Here is a 27,867-nt window from a genome sequence, read left to right as displayed (position 1 = left end):
TAAGTTTTCGACTACTAATGTCGTGAAGTTTTACGGAATTTTTCGCGCGTATATTTTTCCGACTACTGTAGTCAGAACACACCATAGAAATAGTAATAGAAATGTTTTGAACAAAATTAATTAAATATTAATTTTTTTCCGACTACAGTAGTCGGAACATAGTCAAAAAATTTTAAAATAGAATTAATTAAATATTATGTTATTTTCGACGACAGTAGTCGGAACATAATCACATATTATTTACCGACTACCATAGTAGGATAAGTTAGTTATTTCGGGGCCAAACCCTTATTTTTCTAATTATCTTTTCCTTTCCCACACTTCTCTCTTCTCTCTCACTGCTCACGTTCCTCCTCTCTTCTAGTGGCGTCTGTAGTGGCTTTGACTGGACGACGACGCAGGTGTGTCTCTCTCTCCGTCACATTTTAAATATTCCTATAAAAAAAATACAAAACAGAACAAAGAGGTTTCAATCACAGAATACAAACGGAGTCAAAATATGTAGGCAGTTTAATTAATATTTATGTATCTCGTGGATTTCTCAACGAACTAAATCTGCAATTGATCTAATTTTGAGTTTGGCCTTTCTTTGTTTTTATCTTCCACAATTTTGGTTTCGGCTTTTCTTCATTAAGTCGCAAGTTAATTTCTAAACTATGATTAAATCCAAATTCAAGGATTTTAGCGGTGGGAGGGTGGGGTAATGTTGGGGTGGCTAATAAGCAAAATATAAGATGGATAGATTTTGGTTTGAGGTTTTTGACTTTTCCTCAGTGAAAACTTTTTTCACTTTTCATGGCTCTATGGGTTTTCAACCCTTTTTACTGTTATTCAATTCTAATTGGTACACTTTTAATGGATTCATTTACTCGTCATACAATTAATCATAAGTCCATTTCAACGCAAATTGCATTTGGCTAATCCTAAAACAAAAAGAGGGCAAACGATTAGATTAATTGAACCTTTGAAAAGGTTGTGAGACTCGATAAGTCGTTTTGACGAGGAGTTATTAATACAATATCGGTATGTCATATCTTTGTGGAATGTATTTTTTTTAATCTTCTATAAGATATTATCCATTATAAAATGGAATCAAAAGTGTGTTGTTTATGTTTCTTGGTGATTTGTGTTTTAAAACTTTTTGTCGTCTTTTATATAGATTTGTATTTTTTTAAAAATGAAATAGGGGACATATCTGTCGTTTGGTTTAATTTAATGACTACTTTTTGACATGGATATAATTTTTCTCCAATTCCACCAAATTTTTTAGCGTTACCTTTTCTCCTGTATGATTAAGATTTTCTTGTAAGATGCCAACATTTTCTAGAACTCAAAAGCATGCACATACCCCTAAGATTCTGATTTTGATTAACCTCTTAGAATGACTAATATAAATACTTGATAAAGAAGTACCTATAATTCTGTGGAAGGATTGAAATTGCAATGTATCCTTACAGTCATGTGTTTCTTCTTGCGTTGCGGTCCCATTATGGTAATTAATTGGTATAAACACTGGGCATGGGTAATCCTAGTTATTTTGAAATACAAGAAAATGAATAACCGGGAGTAAATTTTTAGCAACTTTGAGCTACATCGTATATTAAGAGTCTGTTTACTAAAAGTTATTCTTTTGAGTTACTTCATATATTATTACGATTACAGAAGGCTCAACTATATATTATCGCTATTTTTGAAAGCCCAGAGTGAGAATTTTTTGGAAGGGGTAAACTTATTAGGCAATGTGGAAAGTGAGGCAAGTTATGGTTTTTGTTACCTGAAGTAACCTAGAATAGCTAATTAGGCAACTTAATGGTTTTTTTACATTGGGGTGTGTGTGTTTATTTGACTCGACTTTTATATATAAAAGCTAAAAATTTCTTATTTATACCGAGTCATGATTTGCATTATCTATAATTGCAATCTGTATATCTAGTAACATACCTTTCCAATGGATCTAATATCTGTTACAAATTTTTTTATGCCTTTGACAATATTTACTTCCTTAACTTACCTAATGATGCCCCGCAATGTGAAATTGGACAGCTAATTGTTCATATTGCAGCAAATAAAGGCTAAAGGCGAATTCTAAGTTCAAAGTGTTTAGCCTATGTTGCTCAATATGCATTACAATTATTAATCTCAAATTATGTCCATGTTTGTGCTTGAAAGACTATTTTAGGGATTGATCTGGTGTCTTTTAGCTCTATTTTTGATGAATTAAGTCTATCTAAAAGAAAAACATGCTTAGTTATGTTCTTGTAAGGCACTAGGCCTCTGTTGAAATTTATGAATGAGAGTATGTTTGTATGAATGTCCACTACCAACTCTCTTGACATTTTAAGATGGCTTAGAATGCCATTCCATAACTTTGAAAACATCTTTGATATAGTAAATATGTTAACAATTTTTATTTTGTGACTCTCCCTTTGATCTTGTTGGTTATGGATTGACTTTGAAAAAACAAAAGAGCCTATGGTTCTGTCCACTATCAATTCCAGCTTTATAACACAACTCTCCACATCACTTTTTGAGCTCAGTCAGAATAATTCTGGATACAGTAACTTCTGTTTGAAAATGTTGATAAGAAATTTACCTACATATTTATTTGGTGTTACTTTTTATTCTATGTTCACTCATATATGCCATCTTGATTTTGTAGAAGACTGAAAGAGTACAAAGGCTGATAATTAAAGAAAGTGTGATGACCCAAAAGGTCATCACTTGTTTTAAAAACGAATTATGCGTTCCGAAGCCTTAAAAATAAAACTCTTTTAGTCTTATCTCGATTTGCGTGCGCAATTCGGTCGCGTAGCCGGGAAGCCACTTTTGTGAAAATCTATGAAAAACGATGAATTTTGCCTTTAAAATGAGTTTGAGTTGACTTCGGTCAACATTTTGGGTAAACGGATCCGGACCCATGATTTGACAGTCCCGGAGGATCCGTAGGAAAATATGGGACTTTGGCGTATGCCCGGAATCGAATTCCTAGGTCCCAATTGTTACGCCCCATAATATTACGTCGATATTACATCCCGCAGTGTTATATTACGACGATGTTGCACCCTGTAGTATTGTACGTTGAAGTTGTCGTAAGGTAATTGACATCAGTCTAAGGGAAAGATTATTTGAAGATTATAAGGATTATACTATTTCAAATGAGTGATGAGAAAATTCGTGAAAGTGAGAGCGGAAGAAAGTCAAAGAAAATGAATTTTCGTCCAAGTTTGGCATGTTGGGGGTACAATTTAGGCCGAGCGTTAATACCCCATATTTATGAACTAGTACCATGCAATGTACCATATGACCACGGTATTATAATATATAAAGTATATATGAAATATTTTAAAAATAAATAAAATTTTAAGTAATTTGTGGTAATTTTTAAATTATGCGGGTATGGATTAATTACCGGGTAACAAATCATTACCTGGTTAACTAATAAGTGGATAAAAATAATAATAATTAAGAACCCTCCCACGTGGCATAAAGCCACAATGTCCAAACATGACTCATAAGTCATTAATTCCATGTGACTATATATGAAATAATGACTCAAAGCTAAGTCTTAGAAAGACTTGTCCAATATGCCTCTAACCTTCATTTTAGTATCTTTGGTTGAATAAATTTTGTTACTTTGGCTTGAAACCAAATTGTAGCTAAAGCAGACCATTCAAATTTCAACCCAAATGATTCTTCAAGAATCATAAATGCTTTTCTTCTTAAATTTCAAACAAAGAAAATGTTAGAACTAAGTTAAGAAGTAGATTGCATCTCATTCTTTTTTTGGTCTTAAAGCCAAAAGTACGCTAGAAGAGGAAGGAGATTTCGTTCCAATTTCAAAATCCAAGTATAAGTTCCGTTCAAGAATTTCGCAGAAGAAGATTCATTCAAATAATTCAAAAAATAGGTATGTTAAGGCTATCCCTTCTTTCTTTTGGCATGATCCATACGATATGAACGAAACGTGAAAATGCACAAATTCCATAAGTGACTCTACTCATAGAAGTAATAGAAATATATATGTTCTTTAATTCTCATGTGTCATAATATTTTATCATCTGTTCATGGGTCTCAGAAAAATACGAAAGTTGAAAAGATGTTACTTTATGATATTGCTCAAGAGGCAAAGTGGTCTTATGACCTTACGAATGATTTTATTGACGTACTTTTCATGCATTGCATTCATGTGCATTGACCCATGACCAAATGACGTTATATACGCGTATATATGTAAATATATGTATATGGAATGGGAAAAGGTTACGGCATTATATACGCGCCACCACCTGATCAGTTGGTATATGATGATGATGTTGCCCACAGTGGCCGAAATATGATTCAAATGGCGTTATATACGCATATATATGTAAGTATGATTCAAACGGCGTTATATACGCGTATATATGTATGTATATATGTATATGGGATATGGGAAAGATTATGGCGTTATATACGTACCACCACCTGATCAACTGGTATACGATGATGATTTTGCCCACAGTGGCCGATATGATATGATGGGATGCTCTCAGAGGCTGATGATATTATGAAATATGTACCTATGCACGACATGACATTCATACGCATATGCATGACGTTAAAAGTAATTTATGATTTACAAAGTTATTCAAACTTACAGGTTGAGTCATGTACTCTATATGTCTTCCATATCTCTCATGTATTTATTTATGTGCCTTACATACTCAGTACATTATTCGTACTGACGTCCCTTTTGCCTGGGGACGCTGCGTTTCATGCCCGCAGGTCCCGATAGACAGGTCGAGAGCCCTCCAAGTAGGCTATTAGCTCAGCGAAAGATGTTGGTGCACTCCATTTGCTTTGGAGTTGCTCGTTTGGTTAGTATGATTTAGACGTGCATTGTTTGGTATGGCGGGACTCTGTCCCGACCCTTATGATATTTATGTATTCTTAGAGGCTTGTAGACATATGTCGTGTACATAAAAGATTGTACGGCCTTGTCGGCCTATGTTTTGAGTTTATAAAGGATCATGTTGGCCTATTAGGCCCATATGCATGTGTATATGATGATGTATTAAGAAAGATATGTTACATTGGTACTCAGTTGAGTAAGGTACCGGGTACCCATCCCGGCCCATCAGTTTGGGTCATGACAAAGTGGTATCAGAGCAGTTCTGTCGTAGGGAGTCTACAAGCCGTGTCTAGTAGAGTCTTGTTTATGGGTGTGTCGTGCACCACACTTATAAGCAGGAGGCTACAGGGCATTTAGGATTTTCACTCTTTCTTCTTACTCTAGATCGTGTGGTAGAGCTCACTTATAAGAATCCAAGTTCTGAAATTCTATTTTATTCATAATAAGACGATGCCTACTTCCCGAAAGAAGGTTGGAAAGAGAGATAGTTGTGGAAGAACTGAGTCAGAGGAATTGAATTTTGTATGATGCCTACGATAAGTAAATATGAGGTCTTTAGCAGATCATGGGTGTACTGAAATGGGTAAGCTTCCTGATAAGAAGCCTTAAGGTAAGAATGCCTATCCATCTTTATGGTGAAGGACAATGAGAGATTAAGAAGATAAGTACAAGTTTCGACAAGTAAAAGGAGCAAGGTAAAAAAGGGTACGAGGTACCAAGTTAATGAAGGTTAACAACGTTTATAATTGAGGCAGAGGAACATAAGCTTCTTGAGTTATATTTAATAGTAACAGAGGTATATACAATTGGTCACACCCTTTCCAGATATGTCCTATAGGGGTTAACAAAAGTAGTATAAGAAGATATGATGGATTAATTGATTGCGTCAGTTGACATTTCCGTAGGATATTGCAAATGTGCTAATAGATCTCTTTAAGAGATACCTAGATAGTGCACTCTAAAGTAGTGCAGCCAGATATGAGTACTACAAAGACTTGCACTATAAGCCTTGAAGGAATAAATATTACCTTAGTATGGCTCGCGTCCCTAGTAAAGCGAAAACGTTAAGCAACTTGCAGAGCCACTGGATGGAGCAAAGGAAATCAAAAAGCGAAAGAATGTCGTATTGATGTTTTTACAAGAAAAGGGATATGAAGAAATATTAGCAGAATAATGAGAAGAGAGATAAGGAAACATTATGAATAAGGTGTGATACATTGATGAAAACGGTAGAGTGTTACAGAACCTATTGTCAAATGAAGGAAGAGACAAAAGGTGATGGGCCTTAAGACAATAAAAGAATATAGGCCATAAGGTCATAGCCCCATTTCGAGAAATAAGTTCGCAACTCTAACGCGATTACCAAGAGGAAAATTTAGACCCTAGAGTAATAGAAATTAATATGGACTGGTGAACAAGATAAACTAAATATGAATTAGGAACTGAGTGATTTGATAATAGTCAGCATCTTGAGAATTTCAGATCATGTTCCGGCAATAATAGGACGGACCACAGAAGGAGATTCATGATAAATTCAGAGAATGGTCATTCAGGGAGACGCTTCCCTAGAGCAAGCAATGTGAGCAAAGTTAAGCTTAAGAGACTGTATGTTCCAGTTACACTAAGTGTCACCCTCGCGAGTAAGGGAATGTGTCATCCTTGGTACAGGAGGATTGCCGCAAGGCGAGTAAGGATCATTGATGTTGAGAAACAACGCCAAAGATGAAGAGGTAAAATATCTATAGGTAGATCCTTATGGCTTCAGCTTTTAGTACACCCCTAAAGGGGGGAATATGGAGTGATGTGGCATTAAGTCAGAATTAAGTGGTTTTAGTGACTATGGAATGGTAAAGGAAGTAAAGGTTTCTGTCAGAGCTGTTATTAATAAATAAGGAGCCAGTGCGAGACGTAAGTTAAGATAAAGGAAATAACTCAAGAAAGATTATGAGGAATATTGATATGAGAATGGACCAACGAGTAGTTAGTAATTGGTTAGGAAAATCCCAGTTATGGATAAATAGGAGGTTACAGACGAGTCATCAGATCATGTAAGATAAACGTAGTAGAACCCAACATGGAGAATTCAGCCTCAAAGAATATCATTATAATGCTTGAAATATATTCAAACAAGCGTCGGGGTAGTTAAAGGTACCGTATGAGTGTTACGAGGATAAAAGAAAGTGACACTGGGAAGGCAGTTAAAATATCAGTTCAGAAGAAACTATACAAGCATAAGGGCATAGAAGTAAGCAACTACGGATGATTATAGGCAAGTAAGGACATCAAGAAGGTCCGTAATAAGCTCACAGCTTTACGAGAGTCAAGGGTTCTCCCTAAGTACTACAATGAAAGACTAGCTGAAGAGATAAGAAAGAAAGCTTCAACCTAAGCACACCGACCTAAAGAGGAAATGGTCGTGTAACAACAATACAACATTGTAAGCATTCCAAAGGAAACTGGCACCTACTGTGGCTAATGAATGGGAAGTAAGAATTAAAAGTAATATTTGAGATCGTATGAGTTGTATGAAAACTCTTTCAAGTGTGGGCACTAAGATAAGCTAAGTATGGACGCAACAAGGGGCAGAAAGACCAGGAAAAGTAATAGCTTACGTTGAAAGAAAGTTAAGATGGAACAAAAGAATTATTTGATCAATGATCCAGAGTTAGAACATTATGGATACACTCTAGATTTTGGAACATTATCCAGGCAGCATATTTGTTGACAATCATACGGCCATAGAAAACTCCGGTATAAGTTAAAAGAAAGAATTAAGCCCAGGGCATAGACAAAGGATTAAATTGTTAGACGATTGTATCATGGATATTCCATAATGCCCATGAAAGGTTGAGGTAATAACTAATACCATGAGCCACAGATCGGAAGATAGCTTAAGCTTACGTAAAGGCTGATCAGAAGGAAGAGGAAACTAAAGAATTACATCACCTAAGTAAATCAAGAGTCTGATTATTGGACCTAGAAAAATTATAGAAGTAGTGCTGGAGAACATGAGAGAATCACTCTTAATATTAGATGTTCAAGAGAAATAACACAACAACCATAATCTATAATGGCTCTACAAGGAAGCCAGTTAGAAGAAGTACTAGCCTCATAAGAAGTTACTACGTAATTCCCACCGGATTGTGTATGTACTAGAGGTGCGAGTATTATAATAGAGCTTCAAGTTATGGACGTGAATTACATCTAGGTGGAAGGGAGGTTATGAAGGAGATAAAAAATATGATACGAGATTTTAAGTAAGGTAAAAGTGAACAACGTACGAGATACTCAAATGCAGAAAGTTGTAAATAGTCCATACTTCGGATAGAAGGTTATAAGCATGCGGGAATGAAAGCGGCATCGCCGGTGACATGTCTTCTAGCCTATGGTTTCTAAGTACTGAGAGATCTAGTTAAAAGAATAGAGAAAAGTTGGAGACGATGTGATGTCTCGCTTGACATTCCAGAATAACATAAGGAAATCTATGGTGCAAGCAAGTTGAAGGAAAGTTCATAAATGGATATGTATAGGTCGCAAGCTAAAGTATGGTAGAGCGACAAAGTTTTAAAAAAACATGAGTAAGGATGAGGAAAGGCAAGTGAAAAGGTGACAAGAATGGATAAGTCTTTGGATTAAGCCCATGAAAACAAGAAGAGCAGACAGTTTCTCTATGTTATACAAAGCTCACTATAGCCTTAATGAACTCAAAGGAGTCTAAGATTAATAGCATTTAGAAGGAATGAAATGCTGACTTGGTAATAAAATAAGGGTATAATGGTGACAGATATAGGATGATGTTTGGGGCCTTCGATTAAATGAAGATTTAAAAAAAATAAGAGAATGAGAAAAGATTTCGCTGGCGGCACGAAATATGGATACCCCCATAAGGTGAATCACAGTATGAAATACGATTATGAGAATCACTTCGAATATTCCTCAATTCAACGTAAGCCCTAGCGGTAATGTATTACATAAGAAGTTTCAAGTTATCAGTGATATATTATAGATCAATATTGAGGTGAATCAACAATAGATGGACTAAACTCACAAAGTATGAGATGAGATTGGGCCGTTATTCTAAGGATGAGAAGTAATAAGGAAGCATAAAAGGACTTAAATTTATACATATGGGATAAGCAACAAGAGTAAGCTGGGATTTGATAACAGACCTCAGAAATGATAAATTAACCTATGAATTATGGCAGTAAATTCATACGAATGGCTAAATGGACCTATGCGATGAGATATAACAATATTCATGAATTCAACAAAGTACCCAACGAACAACTTCAGTATACTGATAGATGCCCAAAGGAACATCTTATCAAGATCTACATATAAAACCTAGATATTGGGCACACTTACAAGGTCAAAGTCGTACAGGTTGCATGATGAAAGGTAGAAACAATTACGAGATTGGAAGGATTCCGACTACAAGTTATGGTGTGATAAGGAGGCCTAAGGGGGGAGTGACCTGAACTTTGAATTTATTCACAGAACAACTGCCTAAATGGCAAGGAAAGTATTGAGGTATTCACAAGAGCTATAAGTTATGAAAATGATAAGAGCATCAGTCAACATTCGAGGACGAATGTTCCAAAGGAGGAAATGATGTTACGCCCCGCAATATTACGTCGATATTACGTCCCGCAGTGTTATATTACGACAATGTTGCACACTGTAGTATTGCACGTTGAAGTTGTCGTAAGGTAATTGACATCAGTATAAGGGAAAGATCATTTGGAGATTATAAGGATTATACTATTTCAAATGAGTGATGAGAAAATTCGTGAAAGTGAGAGCGGAAGAAAGTCAAAGAAAATGAATTTTCGTCCAAGTTTGGCATGTTGGGGTACAATTCGGGCCGAGCGTTAATACCCCATATTTATGAACTAGTACCATGCAAGGTACCATATGACCACGGTAGTATAATATATAAAGTATATATGAAGTATTTTAAAAATAAATAAAATTTTAAGTAATTTGTGGTAATTTTTAAATTATGTGGGTAATGGATTAATTACCGGGTAACAAATTATTACTCGGTTAATTAATAAGTGGATAAAAATAATAATAATTAAGCACCCTCCCACATGGCATAAATCCACAATGTCCAAACATGACTCATAAGTCATTAATTCCATGTGGCTATATATGAAATAATGACTCAAAGCTAAGTCTTAGAAAGACTTGTCCAATATGCCTCTAACCTTCATTTTAGTATCTTTGTTTGAATAAATTTTGTTACTTTGGCTTGAAACCAAATTGTAGCTAAAGCAGACCATTCAAATTTCAACCCAAATGATTCTTCAAGAATCATAAACGCTTTTCTTCTTAAATTTCAAACAAAGAAAACGTTAGAACTAAGTTAAGAAGTAGATTGCATCTCATTCTTTTTTTGGTCTTAAAGCCAAAAGAACGCTAGAAGAAGAAGGAGATTTCGTTCCAATTTCAAAATCCAAGTATAAGTTCCGTTCAAGAATTTTGCAGAAGAAGATTCGTTCAAATAATTCAAAAAATAGGTATGTTAAGGCTATCCCTTCTTTCTTTTGGCATGATCCATATGCTATGAACGAAATGTGCAAATGTTCAAATTCCATAAGTGACTCTACTCATAGAAGTAATAAAAATATCTATGTTCTTTAATTCTCATGTATCATAATATTTTATCATCTGTTCATGGGTCTCAGAAAAATACGAAAGTTGAAAAGATGTTACTTTATGATATTGCTCAAGAGGCAAAGTGGTCTTATGACCTTACGAATGATTTTATTGACGTACTTTTCATGCATTGCATTCATGTGCATTGACCCATGACCAAATAGCGTTATATACACGTATATATGTAGATATATGTATATGGAATGGGAAAAGGTTACGGCGTTAAATACGCACCACCACCTGATCAACTGGTATATGATGATGATGTTGCCCACAGTGGCCGAGATATGATTCAGACGGCGTTATATACGCATATATATGTAAGTATGATTCAAATGGCATTATATACGTGTATATATGTATGTATATATGTATATGGGATATGGGAAAGGTTATGACGTTATATACACATCACCACCTGATCAGCTGATATACGATGATGATTTTGCTCACAGTGGCCGATATGATATGATGGGATGCCCTCAGAGGTTGATGATATTATGAAATATGTACCTATGCACGACATGACATTCATACGCATATGCATGACGTTAAAAGTAATTTATGATTTACAAAGTTATTCAGACTTACAGGTTGAGTCATGTACTCTATATGTCTTCCATATCTCTCATGTATTTATTTATGTGCCTTACATACTCAGTACATTATTCGTACTGACGTCCCTTTTACCTGGGGACACTGCGTTTCATGCCTGCAGGTACCGATAGACAGGTCGAGGGCCCTCCAAGTAGGCTATCAGCTCAGCGAAAGATGTTGGTGCGCTCCATTTGCTTCGGAGTTGCTCGTTTGGTTAGTATGATTTAGACGTGTATTGTTTGGTATGGCGGGACTCTGTCTCGACCCTTATGACATTTATGTATTCTTAGAGGCTTGTAGACATATGTCGTGTACATAAAAGATTGTACGGTCTTGTCGGCCTATGGTTTGAGTTTATAAAGGATCACGTTGGCCTATTAGGCCCGTATGCATGTGTATATGATGATGTATTAAGAAAGATACGTTACGTTGGTACTCAGTTGAGTAAGGTACCGGGTACCCATCCCGGCCCATCGGTTTGGGTCGTGACACTAATCACGAGAAATGAATTTTTTAAAGAAATTATTTTCTGAAAAATATAAAGGTTTTTAAAAGTAAAATGTTATGTTAAACCTGTGGTATCGGGCCCGTATTATGGTTCCGGAACCCGGTATAGGTTCAATATGATTTATATGTGTTGTCGGTAGGGTTTGGTAAGAAACGAAATCCATTTGACGTGTTTCGGACCTTAAATGCAAAATTTGATGTTTAAAGAAGTTTTGAGAAATTTTATTGATTTTGAGGTTTAATTCGATGTTCATGATGTTATATTAGTGATTAGAATGCACGACTAAGTCCGTAGGGTGTTTTTGAGGTAGTGTGCATGTTTAGTTTGGAGCCTCGATGGCTCGAGTGAGTTTCAGATAGGTCTTGGGAGGTTTTTGAATTTAGGAAAATTGTAGAATCTGCTGTCTCTTGGTGTCTAGGTGTTTGTGCTATGCGATCGCATAGGAAGGTCTGCGATCGCATAGTGTAAATTTCAGGGGTCCTATTTTATGCTAAGCGATTGCATAGGTCCTTCCACGATTGCATAGAGTAAATTCTGGGAAGTTCATTTTTGTTCTATGTGATTGCATTGTTTCTTCCACTATCGCAATGGGTTAAACATGGGAAGGGAATCAGTTTCTTCTATGCGATCTCATAGACTAGTCTGCGATCACAATGCCCAGTCCCCCTTACCCTATGCGATCGCATACCATTGTCCACGATCGTAGAGAACAATTTCGCCCAGTCATTTAAACAGTAACAGAACATACGGGATTAAACCAAAACTTCATAACTTCTTCTTCCAAACTCCAAATTGGGCGATTTTTGAAAGAGTACTTCACCACAAATCCATAGATATGTAATCTTAGACTCATTTTCTTCAATTTCCATTAACACCCATTAGATTTTTAGGCTTAAATCATGTTCTTAAGGGTAGAAAATTAGGGATTTGGGTAGAGTTAGAGCTTTTTGTATAAATGGAATTTAGATCTCATTTTGGGGTCGGATTTCGAAACTAATTACATATTCGGGATCATGGGTGAATGGGTGATCGGGTTTTGGTCCGAACCTCGTATTTTGACCAAGCGGGCCCGACGTCAATTTTTGACTTTTTGGGAAGAATGATGGGAAAACTATAATTAAGCATTGGAATTGAATTGTTTAGCATTTATTGATGTTATTAAGTCGATTATGTCTAGATACAATAGATTTGGAGCCAAATTCAAAAGGAAAAGCAGTGTTTGAGGCTTGAGTTGGCCGTGGAAGTTCGAGGTAAGTATTTGGTCTAACCTTAACTTCAGGGATTAGGAGTCGAGTCCTATTTGCTATGTGGTATTTATCGAGTACGACGTATAGGCATGGTGATGAGTATCTATACGTTGGTGTCAAGCATGCCTGTGGGTCTTATATTGTGATTATTATGACTTCGTTGTATTATTCATACTTTGATGATGATTTCTATTGTTGGGCAAAGTTTGTGGAAGTAATTGAGACATTTGAACATGGAGGAGCGTTGACTCGAGTTGTACAATGAAATGTGAAAGTATAAGTGGTAATTGAACCTTTTAGAGCATTGGCTCAAGTTGTGAAGTGAATTGTGAACTAAAAATTGAGAAAGATGTCACGACCCTAAACCCGGACCCAGTCGTGTTGGCACCTCTCGTGAAGACAAGGCCAACTGACATTTTTCATTTTTCCAATTATTAACAATTTAGCATTTAGAAACAGTCTAAACATGAATAGATAATCCAAAGTAGCAGATAATATCATAAATACGCGAAAGAACAATCCAACACAGCTCTAACCGGGGTGTCACTAGTCATGGGCATCTATAAGTCATAATACAAATCTGCTAAGTTAATAAACTAGTACAACTATCTGAAAAGAGATAGAAGTGATAAAGGAGTAGAGACACGGGGCTGCGGATGCCAACAGCTACATCGTGAACTCCGAATGTCCGCCTGAAGCTGGAGGGATCAGCACTCGGGAGCGGAACCAGCTATGCCTGAATCTGCATACAGGGTGCAAGGAGTAAAGTGAGTACTCCAACTCTATGAGTAACAAATGTAAATAACGACTGAAAGTAAGAAAACACGTAAGGCACAAGGCATTCTATAATGAAGAAGTAAAACAATTAAAATAGTAAACCAGTGAAAGATAGATAAAAATTCTTTAACTCAAACGTAGTTTCATGAAAAGCCCTTTTTCAATAAATAAGCAGGTAATTGACAGTTGATTATGAAAAATAAACACATAGAGGTTCTCCCCTCGGGCACAGTATCAAAAAATCCGCCCCTCGGGCAATCACATAGAACAATACTAGCCCTTTAGGCTCAATCTTACATCACAATGGGTACCCGTGCTCACTGGGGGTGTGCAGACTCCTGGAGGGCCCCCTTACGGCCCAAGCGCAATATCAAGCCATCTCGTGGCATCATCACTAGGCTCTCGGCCTCATATCAATAAAGCTACCTTGTGGCGTAGATATCTCAGGCACTTGGCCTCAAATCAATATCAGTGTTTCCTCACAACATATGCCCTCGGCCTTACTCAGTCAAAAATCCTCACAAGCCACTCGGGCAACAGTAAAAACAGTGTTTCTCGGCCGAAACATCATTTAAAATATCATTTAAGTAATAAAACTGAGTAAACATGGCCGAGTATGAAAACAATGGGAAAATAGCATGACTGAGTTCAAATATAAAGTCAAACAATGAGAAAATATCAGTAAAAAGCCCCGAAGGGTTCAAACAGTTGGCACGACGCCCAAATATGGCATTCAGTCCAAATAATGATGATAGCAAATAGATTTCAGTCAAATACGCGGTAAAATCATTAATCAGGAAAGACTAAGTCACAATCCCCAATAGTGCACGACCCCACGCTCGTCACCAAGCGTGTGCCTCACCTCAATATAGCACTATGATGTGCAATCCGGGGTTTCAAACCCTCGGAACATCATTTACAATCATTACTCACCTCAAACCGGTCAAATCTCTAGCTCGTGATGCCTTTGCCCCTCGAATTGGCCTCCACTCGCATCGAATCTATCCAAAATCAGAACGAGGACGTCAAAATATGCGAAGGGAACGAAGCCCAAGCAAAAACAATCAATAAACGACACAAATCCCGAAACTACCAAAACCCGACCCCCGGGCCCACATCTCGGAATTCAGTAAATTTTTCATCAATAGATTCCTTATCTCCTCACGAGTTCATACATATCAAAAGTACTCAAATCCGACCCCAAATAGTCTTTCAAATCCCCAATTAAAGGTCTAAGTTTCCAAGCCCTAATTTCCCCAATTTTCACCCTTATTTTCCATGATTTCTAGCTCTAATCTATGTAATACTAGCATAGGAATGAGTTTTAGATCTAGATTCCTTACCTCGATGAAGTTCCCATGAAATCCCCCTTTCAAATTGCCCAAAAAGCTCTCAAGCCGATGTAAAAAAAATGGTGAAATAGCTCAAATTCGCGAAATGAAATAACTTATATGTTCTGCCTAGTTGTTCCGCATATGCGGCACAATAGCCGCTTCTGCGGTACCGCATATGCGGTCTTTCATCCGCTTCTGCGGATATCACTTAATGGGCCAAATCCGCATCTGCACATTTCCGCATCTACGACATCACAGATGCGGTCACCTTACCGCTTCTACGGTCTCAGCTCACCGGACCATTTTTCGCTTCTGCGACCAACTCTTCACTTATGCGGCACCGCACCTGCGATCCCCAATCCGCAGATGCAAAAATACCAGAAACATCAAATTCAGCTGCTGCAAGCAAATTCCAACTTCTCTGTTAACCATCCGAAATCACCCCGAGGCCCCCGGGACCTCAACCGAAAGCACAAACATAACCCAATACCTTATTCAAACTTGTTCCGATCACCAAAACACATCGGATTCAAGCAAAACTTTCTAAAATCTTCCAAATTCCACTTTTGATAAAAAACCCAACCAAACCACGTCCAAATGACCTGAAATTTTGCACACATATCCCAAATGACATAACGAAGCTATTAAAACTTCGGAATTCCATTCTGACCCCTATATCAAAATCTCGCCTACCAACCGAAAATCGCCAAAATATCAACTTCGCCAATTCAAGCCTAAATCTACAACGAACCTTCGAAACTCATTCCGATCACGCTCCTAAGCATAAATCCCCTCTCGAAGCTAACCGAACCACCAGAACTCACATCCGAGCCCTCTTACACATAAGTCAACATTGAGTTGACTTTTCCAACTTAAGCTTCCTCAAAAGAGACTAAGTGTCTCAAACCTTACCAAATTCATTCCAGATTCGATCCGACTAACCTGATACCACATAACACGGATAAACAAAACATAAAGAAGCAGAAATATGAAAAACGAAGCGGTAACTCATGAGACGACTGACCGGGCCATCACATCCTCCCCAATTTAAACAAACGTTCGTCCGTGAACGAATCAAGAAACATACCTGGAGCCTAAAAAATGTGAGGATGTCTGCTCCGCATCTCCCGCTCGGTCTCCGAGGTAGCCTCCTCCATGGGCCGACCTCTCCACTGCACTTTCACTGAAGCTATATCTTTTGACCTCAACTTCCAAACCAGACGACCCAAAATAGCTACTCGCTCCATATTATAGGTCAAATCATCATCCAACTGAACCGTGCTGAAATCCAGAACATGCGACGGATCCCCAATATACTTCCGGAGCATAAAAACATGAAATGCCGGATGCACACTCGACAAGCTGGGTGGCAAAGCAAGCTCATAAGCCACCTCCCCAATCCTCCAAAGCACCTCAAAAGGCCTAATGAACCGCGGACTCAATTTCCCTTTCTTTCCAAATCTCATAATACCTTTCATGGGCGAAACCTTCAACAGAACCTTCTCACCAACCATGTAGGACACATCTCAAACCTTCTTGTCAGCATAAATCTTTTGCCTCGACTGCGCTATACGAAGCCTCTCCTGAATCACCTTCACCTTCTCCAAAGCATCCTGCACCAAATCTGTTCCCAATAGCCTAGCTTCACCAGGCTCGAACCAACCAACTAGAGATCTATACCGCCTCCCACACAAAGCCTCATATGGAGCCATCTGAATACTCGATTGGTAGCTGTTGTTATAAGCAAACTCCGCAAGCGGTAGAAACTCATCCCATGACCCTCCGAAATCAATGATACAAGCACACAACATGTCCTCTAATATCTGAATAGTGCGCTCGGACTGCTCGTCTGTCTGAGGATGAAAAGCTATGCTCAACTCCACCTGAGTACCCAACTCTCTCTACACAGACCTCCAAAATTGTAAAGTAAACTAAGTGCCCCTATCTGAAATGATGGAAACTGGGACACCATGCAAACAAACAATCTCCCAGATATAGATCTTTGCCAACCACTCAGAAGAATAGGTAATACACATAGGAATGAAGTGCGCGGATTTGGTCAGCCGATCCACAATCACCCAAATAACATCGAACTTCCTCAAGTCCGTGGAAGTCCAACTACAAAGTCCATAGTGATCCTCTCCCACTTCCATTCGGGAATATCCATCTGCTGAAGTAAGCCACGTGGTCTTTGATGCTCATATTTCACCTGCTGACAATTGAGACACCGAGCTACAAATCCTACAATATCTTTATTCATTCTTCTCCACCAATAGTGCTGCCTCAAATCCTGGTACATCTTCGCGGCACCCGGATGAATGGAATACCGCGAGCAATGGGCCTTCTCTAGAATCAACTCCCGAAGTCCATCCACATTGGGCACACAAATTCGGCCTATATCCTCAACACCCCATCATCACCAATGGTCACATCTCTGGCATCATCATGCTGAACTCTATCCCTAAGGACTAGCAAATGCGGATCATCATACTGCGCTCTCTGATGCGATCATATAAGGAAGACCGAGAAACCACACAAGCCAATACCCGACTGGGCTCCGAAATATCTAACCTCACAAGCCGATTGGCCAAGGCCTAAACATCAACTGCAAGAGATCTCTCCCCAACTGGAATATATGCCAAACTCCCCATGCTTACTACCTTTCGGCTTAGAGCATCGGCCACCACATTGGCCTTTTCCGGATGGTACAATATAGTGATATCATAATCCTTAAGCAACACCAACTATCTCTGCTGCCTCAAATTAAGATCCCTTTGCTTGAACAAATGCTGAATACTGCGATGATCGGTGAACACCCCACAAGATACGCCATACAAGTAATGCCTCCAATTCTTCAATGCATGAACTATGGCAACCAACTCCAAATCATGAACTGGGTAGTTCTTCTCATGGGGCTTCAACTAACGAGAAGCATAAGCAAAAACTCTACCCTCCTGCATCAATACACAATCAATCCCAACTCTCGAATCATCACAATGCACGGTATATGAAACTGAAGCTGATGGCAAAACCGACACTAGAGCTGTGGTCAAATATCCGAGTCCCTGATCTTCAACTGGTGATAACCTAAACGGAGATCAATCTTGGAGAACACTCTCGCTCCCTAAAGCTGGTCGAATAAATCATCAATGGGAGGCAAAGGATACATGTTCTTAATTATTACCTTGTTCAATTGCCTATAATCAATACACATCCTCATAGTGCCATCCTTCTTCTTCACAAACAGAACCGGCGCACCCCAAGGTGACACACTAGGCCGAATGAACCCTTTATCAAGGAGTTCTTGAAGCTGTTCTTTTAATTCCTTCAACTCTTCTGGTGCCATACGATATGCAGAATAGAAGTGGGCTTAGTTTTCGGCACCAGGTCAATACCAAAATCAATATCCCTGTCCGGTGGCATGCCCGACAGGTCTGCAGAAAACACATTGGGAAAATCTCTCACAACTGGGACAAAATCAGTACTGGGAGTCTCAGCTCCGACATCCCTTAAAAAAGCTAGATATGAAAGACAATCCTTCCCAACCATACGCTGGGCTTTCAAGAATGAGATCACTCTACTAGGAACATAATCATTCACACCTCGCCACTCAATCCGTGGCACACCCGGTATAGCCAATGTGACTGTCTTAGCTTGACAGTCCAGAATAGCACGGTACGGAGATAGTCAATCCATGCCCAAAATGACATCGAAATTCACCATACACAATAATAAAAGATCCACACGAGTCTTCAGACCCCCAATAGTCACCACACACGACCGGTATACACAGTCTACAATAACAGTATCGCCTACTGGGGTAGATACATGAATATGTGAAGCAAGAAACTCACGGGGCGTACCCAAATAACGAGCAAAGTATGATGACACATAAGAAAAGGTGGAATTATAATACAGAGACATCTCTGTGGCAAACTGAAACAATACTTGTAATAACAACGTTTGAAGCAATAGCATCGGGTCTGCCTGGAAGTGCATAGAAATGGGCCTGACGGCCACCTGATCGATCTCCCCTTCTAGGGAGACCCCTAGCTGACTGACCTCCACCCCTAGCTGGCTAGGTGGGTGGTGGTGAAGTAACTGGCACTAAAGCCGATGACTGATTTACCAACACTCCTCAAACTAGAACCAACATAGCACATAACCGTGCAATCGACTAATTAATAGTGGATTCCCCCACTTGGCTCGAAGCCATAGAGCAAAACATACACAATAACTCATAACGCATATACTTTATTGCTGCCATAATACCATAGTGAGATTAAACTAAATCCTTCATAAGCTCATGGAACATAGATCATCTGGTACTTTATACCTTCTGCAAATCTCGCATTCATCCTCGTAACAGACATGCCTACTCTCTTAAGTAACTCAAACTCAATTGTTACACATATCTTTCACAGGTAACAGAGATCTCCCAATAAACGACATAAGGATCACACAAATTTCAGAACAATCCGTAGGAGATAACCCACCTGCTTCGCCTCAAACTCGTATCTCTCTATACTCTTCTATAATCATAACTATTACACAATCAATTAATCTTCCTGGGTCCGAACCCATATCACAACATGAAATCTACTTCACTTCCTAACTAGACAATAGGAAAAGGTCATTCAACACACCCACACTCGGGGCTACACATTAAATCAAGCACTAAATAGTTCTTTCTACCCTCAAGCAACCTCTTCTTGCCACGTCCGAACAATTCGAACACATCTCGCAATCAAATCATACTCATCACGAAGCCATCCAGTCATCACTTCCCTTAATGGGGACACTATCGAACATATACATCCAGATACACGTGCTCACACAATCAGCACCTCCGTGCTCAAACTGCAGGCAAAACCCGGCCTCAAGTCCTCTAGACTGGCCCAACCTCAACGCACAGAAAATTACATCTCGCCCCTCGATCAGGGAATCACAAGCCATCGATGCACATCTGATACTGAGCGCTCATGTTCGCATACGAACACGTGGAAGGAATTCAAAGAGTTACATATCAAGCTGAATCAAGGACGCACGATAAGAATTTCAAGAATGTGAAGCTTTTCCTAAAGGTTTTGCAGCCTCTCGAGGATAAATACAGATGTTACCATACCGATCCGCGAGAGTCTACTAAACCTGCTCATGACTCGTGAAACCTATGTAACTTAGGCTCTGATACCAACTTGTCACGACCCTAAACCGGGACCCGGTCAGCCGACACTTCCCATTTTCCAATTATAACAATTTAGCATTTAGAAAAAGTCTAAACATGAATAGATAATCAAAAATAGCAAATAATATCATAAATACGCAGAAGAACAACCCAACATAGCCCTAACCGGGGTGTCACTAGTCATGAACATCTATAAGTCATAATACAAATCCGCTAAGTCAATAAACTAGTACAACTGTCTGAAAAGAGATAGATGTGATAAAGGAGTAAAGACACGGGGCTGCGAATGCCAACAGCTACCTCGTGAACTCCAAATGTCTGCCTGAAGCTGGAGGGATCAGCACTCGAGAGAGGAACCAGCTACGGCTGAATCTGCACAATGGGTGCAGAGAGTAAAGTGAGTACTCCAACTTAGTGACTAACAAATGTAAATAACAACTGAAAGTAAGAAAACACTTAAGGCACACGACATTCTATAATGAAGTAGTAAAACAATTAAAATAGTAAACCAGTGAAAGATAGATAAAAATTCTTTAACTCAAACGTAGTTTCATGAAAAGCCCTTTTTCAATAAATAAGCAGGTAATTGACAGTTGATTATGAAAAATAAACACATAGAGGTTCTCCCCTCGGGCACAGTATCAAAAAATCCGCCCCTCGGGCAATCACATAGAACAATACTAGCCCTTTAGGCTCAATCTTACATCACAATGGGTACCCGTGCTCACTGGGGGTGTGCAGACTCCTGGAGGGCCCCCTTACGGCCCAAGCGCAATATCAAGCCATCTCGTGGCATCATCACTAGGCTCTCGGCCTCATATCAATAAAGCTACCTTGTGGCGTAGATATCTCAGGCACTTGGCCTCAAATCAATATCAGTGTTTCCTCACAACATATGCCCTCGGCCTTACTCAGTCAAAAATCCTCACAAGCCACTCGGACAATAGTAAAAACAGTGTTTCTCAGCCCAAACATCATTTAAAATATCATTTAAGTAATAAAACTGAGTAAACATGGCTGAGTATGAAAACAATGGGAAAATAGCATGACTGAGTTCAAATATAAAGTCAAACAGTGAGGAAATATCAGTAAAAAGTCCTGAAGGGTTCAAACAGTTGGCACGAAACCCAAATATGGCATTCAGCCCAAATAATGATGATATCAAATAGATTTCAGTCAAATACACTGTAAAATCATCAATCGGGACGGACCAAGTCACAATCCCCAACAGTGCACAACCCCACGCTTGTCACCAAGCATGTGCCTTACCTCAATATAGCACTACGATGTGCAATCCGGAGTTTCAAACCCTCAAAACATCATTTACAGTCATTACTCACCTTGAACCGGTCAAGTCTCTAGCTCGCGATGCCTTTGCCCCTCGAATCGTCCTCCATTCGCGTCGCATCTATCCAAAATCAGAACAAGGACATCAAAATATGCTAAGGGAATGAAGTCCAAGAGAAAATAATCAATAAACGACACAAATCCCGAAACTACCAAAACCCGACCCCCAGGCCCACGTCTCGAAATTCAATAATTTTACATCAATAAATTCTTTATCTCCCCACGAGTTCATACATATCAAAAGTTCTCAAATCCGACCCCAAATGGTCCTTCAAATCCCCAATTAAAGGTCTAAGTTTCCAAGCCGTAGTTTCCCCAATTTTCACCCTTAATTTCCATGATTTTTAGCTCTAATCCATGTAATAATAGCATAGGAACGAGTTTTAGGTCCAGATTCCTTACCTCAATGAAGTTCCCTTGAAATAGCTCTTTCAAATCGCCCAAAAAGCTCTCAAACCGAAGTAAGAAATGGTGAAATAGCTCAAATTCGTGAAATGAAATAACTTATATGTTCTGCCCTGTTATTCCGCATCTGCGGCACAATAGCCGCTTCTGCAGTACCGCATATGTGGTCTTTCATCCGCTTCTGCGGATATCACTTAATGGGCCAAATCCGCATCTGCGACCATATTTCCGCATCTGCGACATCGCATATGCGGTCACCTTACAGCTTCTGCGGTCTCAGCTCACCGAACCATTTTTCGCTTCTGCGACCAACTCTTCACTTATGCGGCACCACACCTGTGGTTCCCAATCCGCAGGTGCAAAAATACCAGAAGCAGCAAATTTAGCTACTGCAACAAAATTCCAACTTCTCCGTTAACCATCCGAAATCACCCCGAGACCCCCGGGACCTCAACCGAAAGCACAAACATAACCCAATACCTTATTCAAACTTGTTCCAATCACCAAAACACCTCAAACAACATTAAATTACCCAAAACACATCGGATTCAAGCCAAACTTTCTAAAATCTTCCGAATTCCGCTTTTGATAAAAAACCCAACCAAACCGCGTTCAAATGACCTGAAATTTTGTACACTCATCCCAAATGACATAAAAAAGTTACTGAAACTCTCATCCATTCCGACCCCTATATCAAAATCTCTCCTACCAACCGGAAATCGCCAAAATATCAAGTTCGCCAATTCAAGCCTAAATCTACTACAAACCTCCGAAACTCATTCCGATCACGCTCCTAAGTCATAAATCCCCTTCCAAAGATAACCGAACCATCGAAACTCATATCCGAGCCCTCTAACATATAAGTCAACATCCGGTTGACTTTTCCAACTTAAGCATCCTCAAAAGAGACTAAGTGTCTCAAACCTTACCAAATTCATTCCGGATTCGATCCGACTAATCCAATACCATATAACACGGATAAACAAAGTGTAAAGAAGTAGAAATAGGGAAAACAGAGCAGTAACTCATGAGACAACTGGCCGGGTCATCACAAAAAGAAGAGAATTAGTATGTTGCTTCCCTTGCCGGGATATTGTTGCTTTTGATATTATCTCCCTTGCCGGGAATTTGTTGTCTTTTGATGTTATTCCCTTGCCAGGACTTGATTGTTGAACTATTGTTCCCTTGCCGGGATTCTTATTGTGATTTCATATATTCCCTTGCCCTATTATTTGTAATTGTTATTTGGGTGAGGAAGAGTATTAAAGCACGAAGGGTGATGCCGTTTATTGTTTTGTGAGGAAAGAGTGTAAAGCACAAAGGGTGATGCCGTGTATGATTTTTGAGGAAAGAGTGTAAAGCACGAAGGATGATGCCGTGTACATTATTATTATATGATTTCTTTGGTGAGGATGAGAGTAAAAGCACGAAGGGTGATGCTGTGCATTTATTGATTCTGATTCCTTGATGATATTCGAGTTATATTGTTTCTTTCGTTTATTTGTTGTATTTATATTCGGAATTGATATCTTCCCCCGCAGCATGCTACCCCTCCCATACTTGACTGTTTATTTATGTATTTCTTTTCTGTTGTATATATATTTGAATTGCATAGGTTTATTTGATAGTTTGGTCCTAGCCTCGTCACTAATTTGCCGAGGTTAGGCTAGGCACTTACCAGCACATGGGGTCGGTTGTGCTGATACTACACTCTGCACTATGTGCAGATCCCGGAGAAGCTCTTGGACCGTAGTTCAGAGGCTACCTTCAGGCCACATGGAGATCCAAGGTAGACCTGCAGATGTCCGTAGGCCCTGACGTCTCCCTCTATCCCTTATTCCCTGTTTCATTTTCCTTAATTCATAAATAGTGTATTGATATTTTATTCAGACTTTGTATGTAGTAAAGCTTAGACCGTCTGTGACACCAGGTTTTGGGTGATTAAGGTTTAAGCAGTTGTAATAGATACAAAGTTCAGATATTTTATTGTTTTCTTCCGCTTAAAATTAAATTTTCGCTATTTATACGTTATCGCTTTATGTTTGTTAAAAAAAAATGGATAATGAATTAATTAGTTTAAAGGATTGGCTTGCCTAGCTCATATTAGTAGGCTCCATCATGACTCCCGAGGATGGAAAGTCCGGATCGTGACAGAAAGGCTATCACTGCTGGTTCATCCTCCATTTCGACTTTTGTTTTTGGTTTTGGAGTTTGTGTGTGTGTGTGTGTGTGTGTGTATATATATATATATATATATATATATATATATATATATATATGTTTATGCAAAATATATTTTTATATAAATCATAGGACTTACCTCATTCTTCATGTTACCTTGTTTGCCAATAACTAAATGGTTAGGGTTTCATTTTTTATGTTACCAAATTAAGATTACAATAAACAGTTGTTTGTGGTTGTATCCATTTTTCACCTTTATAACCTGATTCCTAGGAAACTACTAATTTACTAGGTATATGCAAAATGAATCCATAGTGACCATTATTTTTAGAAAACCTTTTTTGGTGGGGTTACCCTTTCCTTTCCTTTATCGGAGGAAATATTATGTAGCACGACATATGGATATGGTTCTAACTGGATAAAGACTAAAAGTATTTAGCATAGTACTAATTGCACTTTCTCCTAATATTATTGTTGTTGCAAATTTAGCTAGTCAATTGGATATGTGAGACTTCTCTTGTTGAATTTTGATTCCGCTATATACTAGTAGATATGCTTTTGAATGTAATTAATCTAATTTTTGTTGTGAAATTTAATATTTATAGAGTCATTTATAGTTAAAATGTTGAAGGTCTTACAATTATTCAAAGTAGGAACCTTTAGAAGAATATCTCAATAGTTTTTTCTGTTGATGTAGATGGAATTTGAACATTGTAGATGAATGTATAATAGGACGCATCCCAATCGTGCGGGATTGAGGGAGGAATTTATAGAAGGAGTTGCGGGGTTTATTGCTAAGGCGAAATCGCTAAATGATTTTATTATTGAAGGGACAATTAGGTGCCCTCGTGTTAATTGCAAGTGTGTCAAGTTATTGAGACAAGATGTAGTTGAAATTCATCTTTACAAGAATGGATTTATAGAAAATTATTATGTGTGGAATGTTCATGGAGAGAATCATGATTTTCATAATTCTTTTGGTGGTGAGGGTAGTCCTAGAGTAGAGAATAATTTTGAAAATTCTCGATTCAGTGTAATGATGAGAGATGCTTTTGAGATGTTCCCAAGGGCTCGATCTGAACCAAATGATGAGGCTAAGTGCTTTTATGAACAACTAGAGGAAGCTAGTCGTCCATTGTATGAAGGCTCAATGCATTCCAATCTGTCTGTTGCAGTTAGACTACTAACTATCAAATCTGATAGTTCTATTTCTCAAACGGGCATGGATTCTATAATTGGGCCTATGAATGAACTAAATCCGAATAAAATTGACTTACCCAAAGATTTCTATACTGCAAAGAAGTTGGTGTCCAAGTTAGGGCTTTCATCAAAGAGGATTGACTGTTGTGAGAAAGGATGCACGTTATTTTATAAGGATGATGCGGCGTTAGAAAGTTGTAAGTTTTGTAACCAACCTCGTTATAAGAAGGTTACAAATGCTAATAAGAAGAAGGTTCCAGTGAAGGCGATGCATTACTTACCCCTTATACCAAGGTTAAAGAGGTTGTATGCATCAATGAGCTCTGCTCCTCATATGAGATGACACTATAAACATAGAAGTCCAACCGGTGTTCTATGTCACCCGTCAGATGGAGAAGCATGGAAGCATTTTGATAGGGTGTTCCCGGACTTTGCAAGTGAACCAAGAAATATTAGGTTGGGATTATATGCTGATGGATTCACTCCATTTGTAGTCTCTGCCGCACCATATTCATGTTGGACAGTGTTTGTTACGCAGTATAATCTTCCTCCAGAGTTTTGTATGACAAGTCCATATTTGTTCCTAACTTACATTATTCCAGGTCCACGCAATCCAAAAAGTTTGATTGATGTATACATGCAACCATTGATTGATGAGTTAAAGTTATTGTGCCATCAAGGTGTGGAAACTTATGATATATCAACTAAACAGAACTTCAAATTGCGTGCTGCTTTAATGTGGACTATAAATGATTTTCCTGCTTATGGAATGCTATCCGGGTGGTCGACTGCTGAAAATTTAGCCTGCCTGACTTGCATGGAAGACACAAAAGCGTTCACTTTGAAACATGGAGGTAAGAACACATGGTTTGACTGTCACCGTCATTTCTTGCCAATGGATCATGAATTTATGAGAAACACTAGTGCATTTATGAAAAATCAAACTGATTATGAAGAGCAACCTTCAGTCTTGTCGCCAGAAGAAATTTGGAACAGAGTTAGGGATCTACCTAAGGTAGCAGAGTCTCCAATGCCTAATAAGATACTTGGTTATGGTGTTACCCATAACTGGACTAAACACAACATATTTTGGGAGTTACCTTATTGGAAGCATAATTTTCTAAGGCATAATCTTGACGTCATGCATACTGAGAAGAACTTTTTTGATAACTTGTTTAATACTGTGATGGATGTCAATAACAAGACAAAAGATAACTTGAAGGTCAGGATGGACTTGAAGGAATATTGTAGGCGAAGTGAGTTGTACCTTACATACTTGAACAACAAGATTCAGAAGCCCAAGGCCACTTACACATTCACTTTGGATGAGAGAAATGAGATTTGTCAGTGGGTTAAGAATTTGAGTATGCCAGATGGATACGCGTCAAACTTATCTAGGTGTGTTAACATGAAAGAAGGGAAGTTGATGTCAATGAAAAACCATGCTTGTCATATTTTCATGGAATAATTGATGCCTATTGCGTTCAGTGCTTTGCCTGATAGAATATGGAAGCCTATCACAGAGATAAGCTTATTTTTAAGGAGTTGTGTTCTAGCACATTGAGGATGGAGAATCTAACTTACATGGAGAGTAATACTCGCTTAACTTTAAATAAGTTGGCGAAAATGTTTCCTCTTGGTTTCTTCAATGTAATGGAGCATCTTCCAATTCACCTTGCGCAAGAGGCACAACTTGGAGGGCCAGTTCAGTATAGATGGATATATCCCTTTGAGAGGTAATAAATAATTTTTAATCATTTGCCCTTTATTTATTTTAATTAAATATTGTTCCGTCTAAGAAATTGTAATATGCAGGATTATTGGCAAATGTAAGCGGACCATAAAAAATAGGTCGAGAATTGAGGGATCGATATGTGAGGCATATCTGGCTAAAGAAACTTCTTATTTTTGTTCATATTATTTTGAACATGATGTGCCATGTTTGAGAAATAGACCCAATCGACATGAAAATGGAGGAAGTAATGATCCTTCAGCACCACCATTTTCCATATTCAATCAACCAGGAAAAGGTGGTCCAAAAAGTAGTTCAAAGCGAATCTTGACTGAGAAGGAACTACAATCAGCTACAACACATGTACTATTGAATTGCCCCGAGGTCCAACCTTATTATAGGTAAATATATATTTATATTACCAAGTTCCATACAAAATTTATCCTTGTTTTAACTAATGAATATTATAATTGTGTCGGTCAGTTACTTTGTGGGTACATATGGGAAGAATGTTTTTTACCCTAGGTTTTCAAAGTGGTTTAGAGAATTTGTAAGTGTTACTGAATATAATAAATAGTTTTTATTCGTTGCAAATTAATTACATGTATTTTAAAATTCTAAATTTTCTCTAATTCTATATAGGTTCATAATCCAGCTAATGGCATAAGTGATCAATTTCTGCATGATATAGCTTGGGACCTGATTCTAGAGTCAGAAAGATGTCTAGGTATTGTGTTAATGGGTACAAGTTCCATACAGAAGAATGGTCTAAGGGCAAGAAAACCAATAATAGTGGGGTGTG

General features: G+C 38.4%; 1 protein-coding gene and 1 long non-coding RNA gene across 3 annotated transcripts; both read left to right on the top strand.

Moving 5' to 3' along the window:
- The first annotated feature begins 281 nt into the window (after nt 1–281).
- LOC142162780 (uncharacterized) lies at nt 282–23,824 on the top strand. 2 transcript variants are annotated; one of them, XR_012694175.1, is made up of 4 exons: nt 282–401; nt 3,796–3,907; nt 11,271–11,362; nt 23,680–23,824. It is a non-coding gene; the product is annotated as an uncharacterized LOC142162780 (long non-coding RNA). The 2 variants fall into 2 exon arrangements; XR_012694174.1 differs by lacking the exon at nt 23,680–23,824 and having other exon boundaries at nt 11,271–11,599.
- Nucleotides 23,825–24,854: 1,030 nt separating this feature from the next.
- Nucleotides 24,855–26,801, top strand: LOC107791197 (uncharacterized). Its single transcript, XM_016613213.1, has 2 exons — nt 24,855–25,627; nt 25,691–26,801. The coding sequence occupies exons 1-2, from the start codon at nt 24,855–24,857 to the stop codon at nt 26,799–26,801; spliced, it is 1,884 nt and encodes a 627-aa protein (XP_016468699.1).
- The last annotated feature ends 1,066 nt before the right edge of the window (nt 26,802–27,867 follow it).

The sequence above is a fragment of the Nicotiana tabacum genome, chromosome 8 (assembly GCF_000715075.1).
Source record: "Nicotiana tabacum cultivar K326 chromosome 8, ASM71507v2, whole genome shotgun sequence".
Classification (NCBI taxonomy): domain Eukaryota; kingdom Viridiplantae; phylum Streptophyta; class Magnoliopsida; order Solanales; family Solanaceae; genus Nicotiana; species Nicotiana tabacum.
The sequence above is the reverse complement of the archived record's forward strand: the minus strand, read 5'-3'. Positions and strand labels throughout refer to the sequence as shown.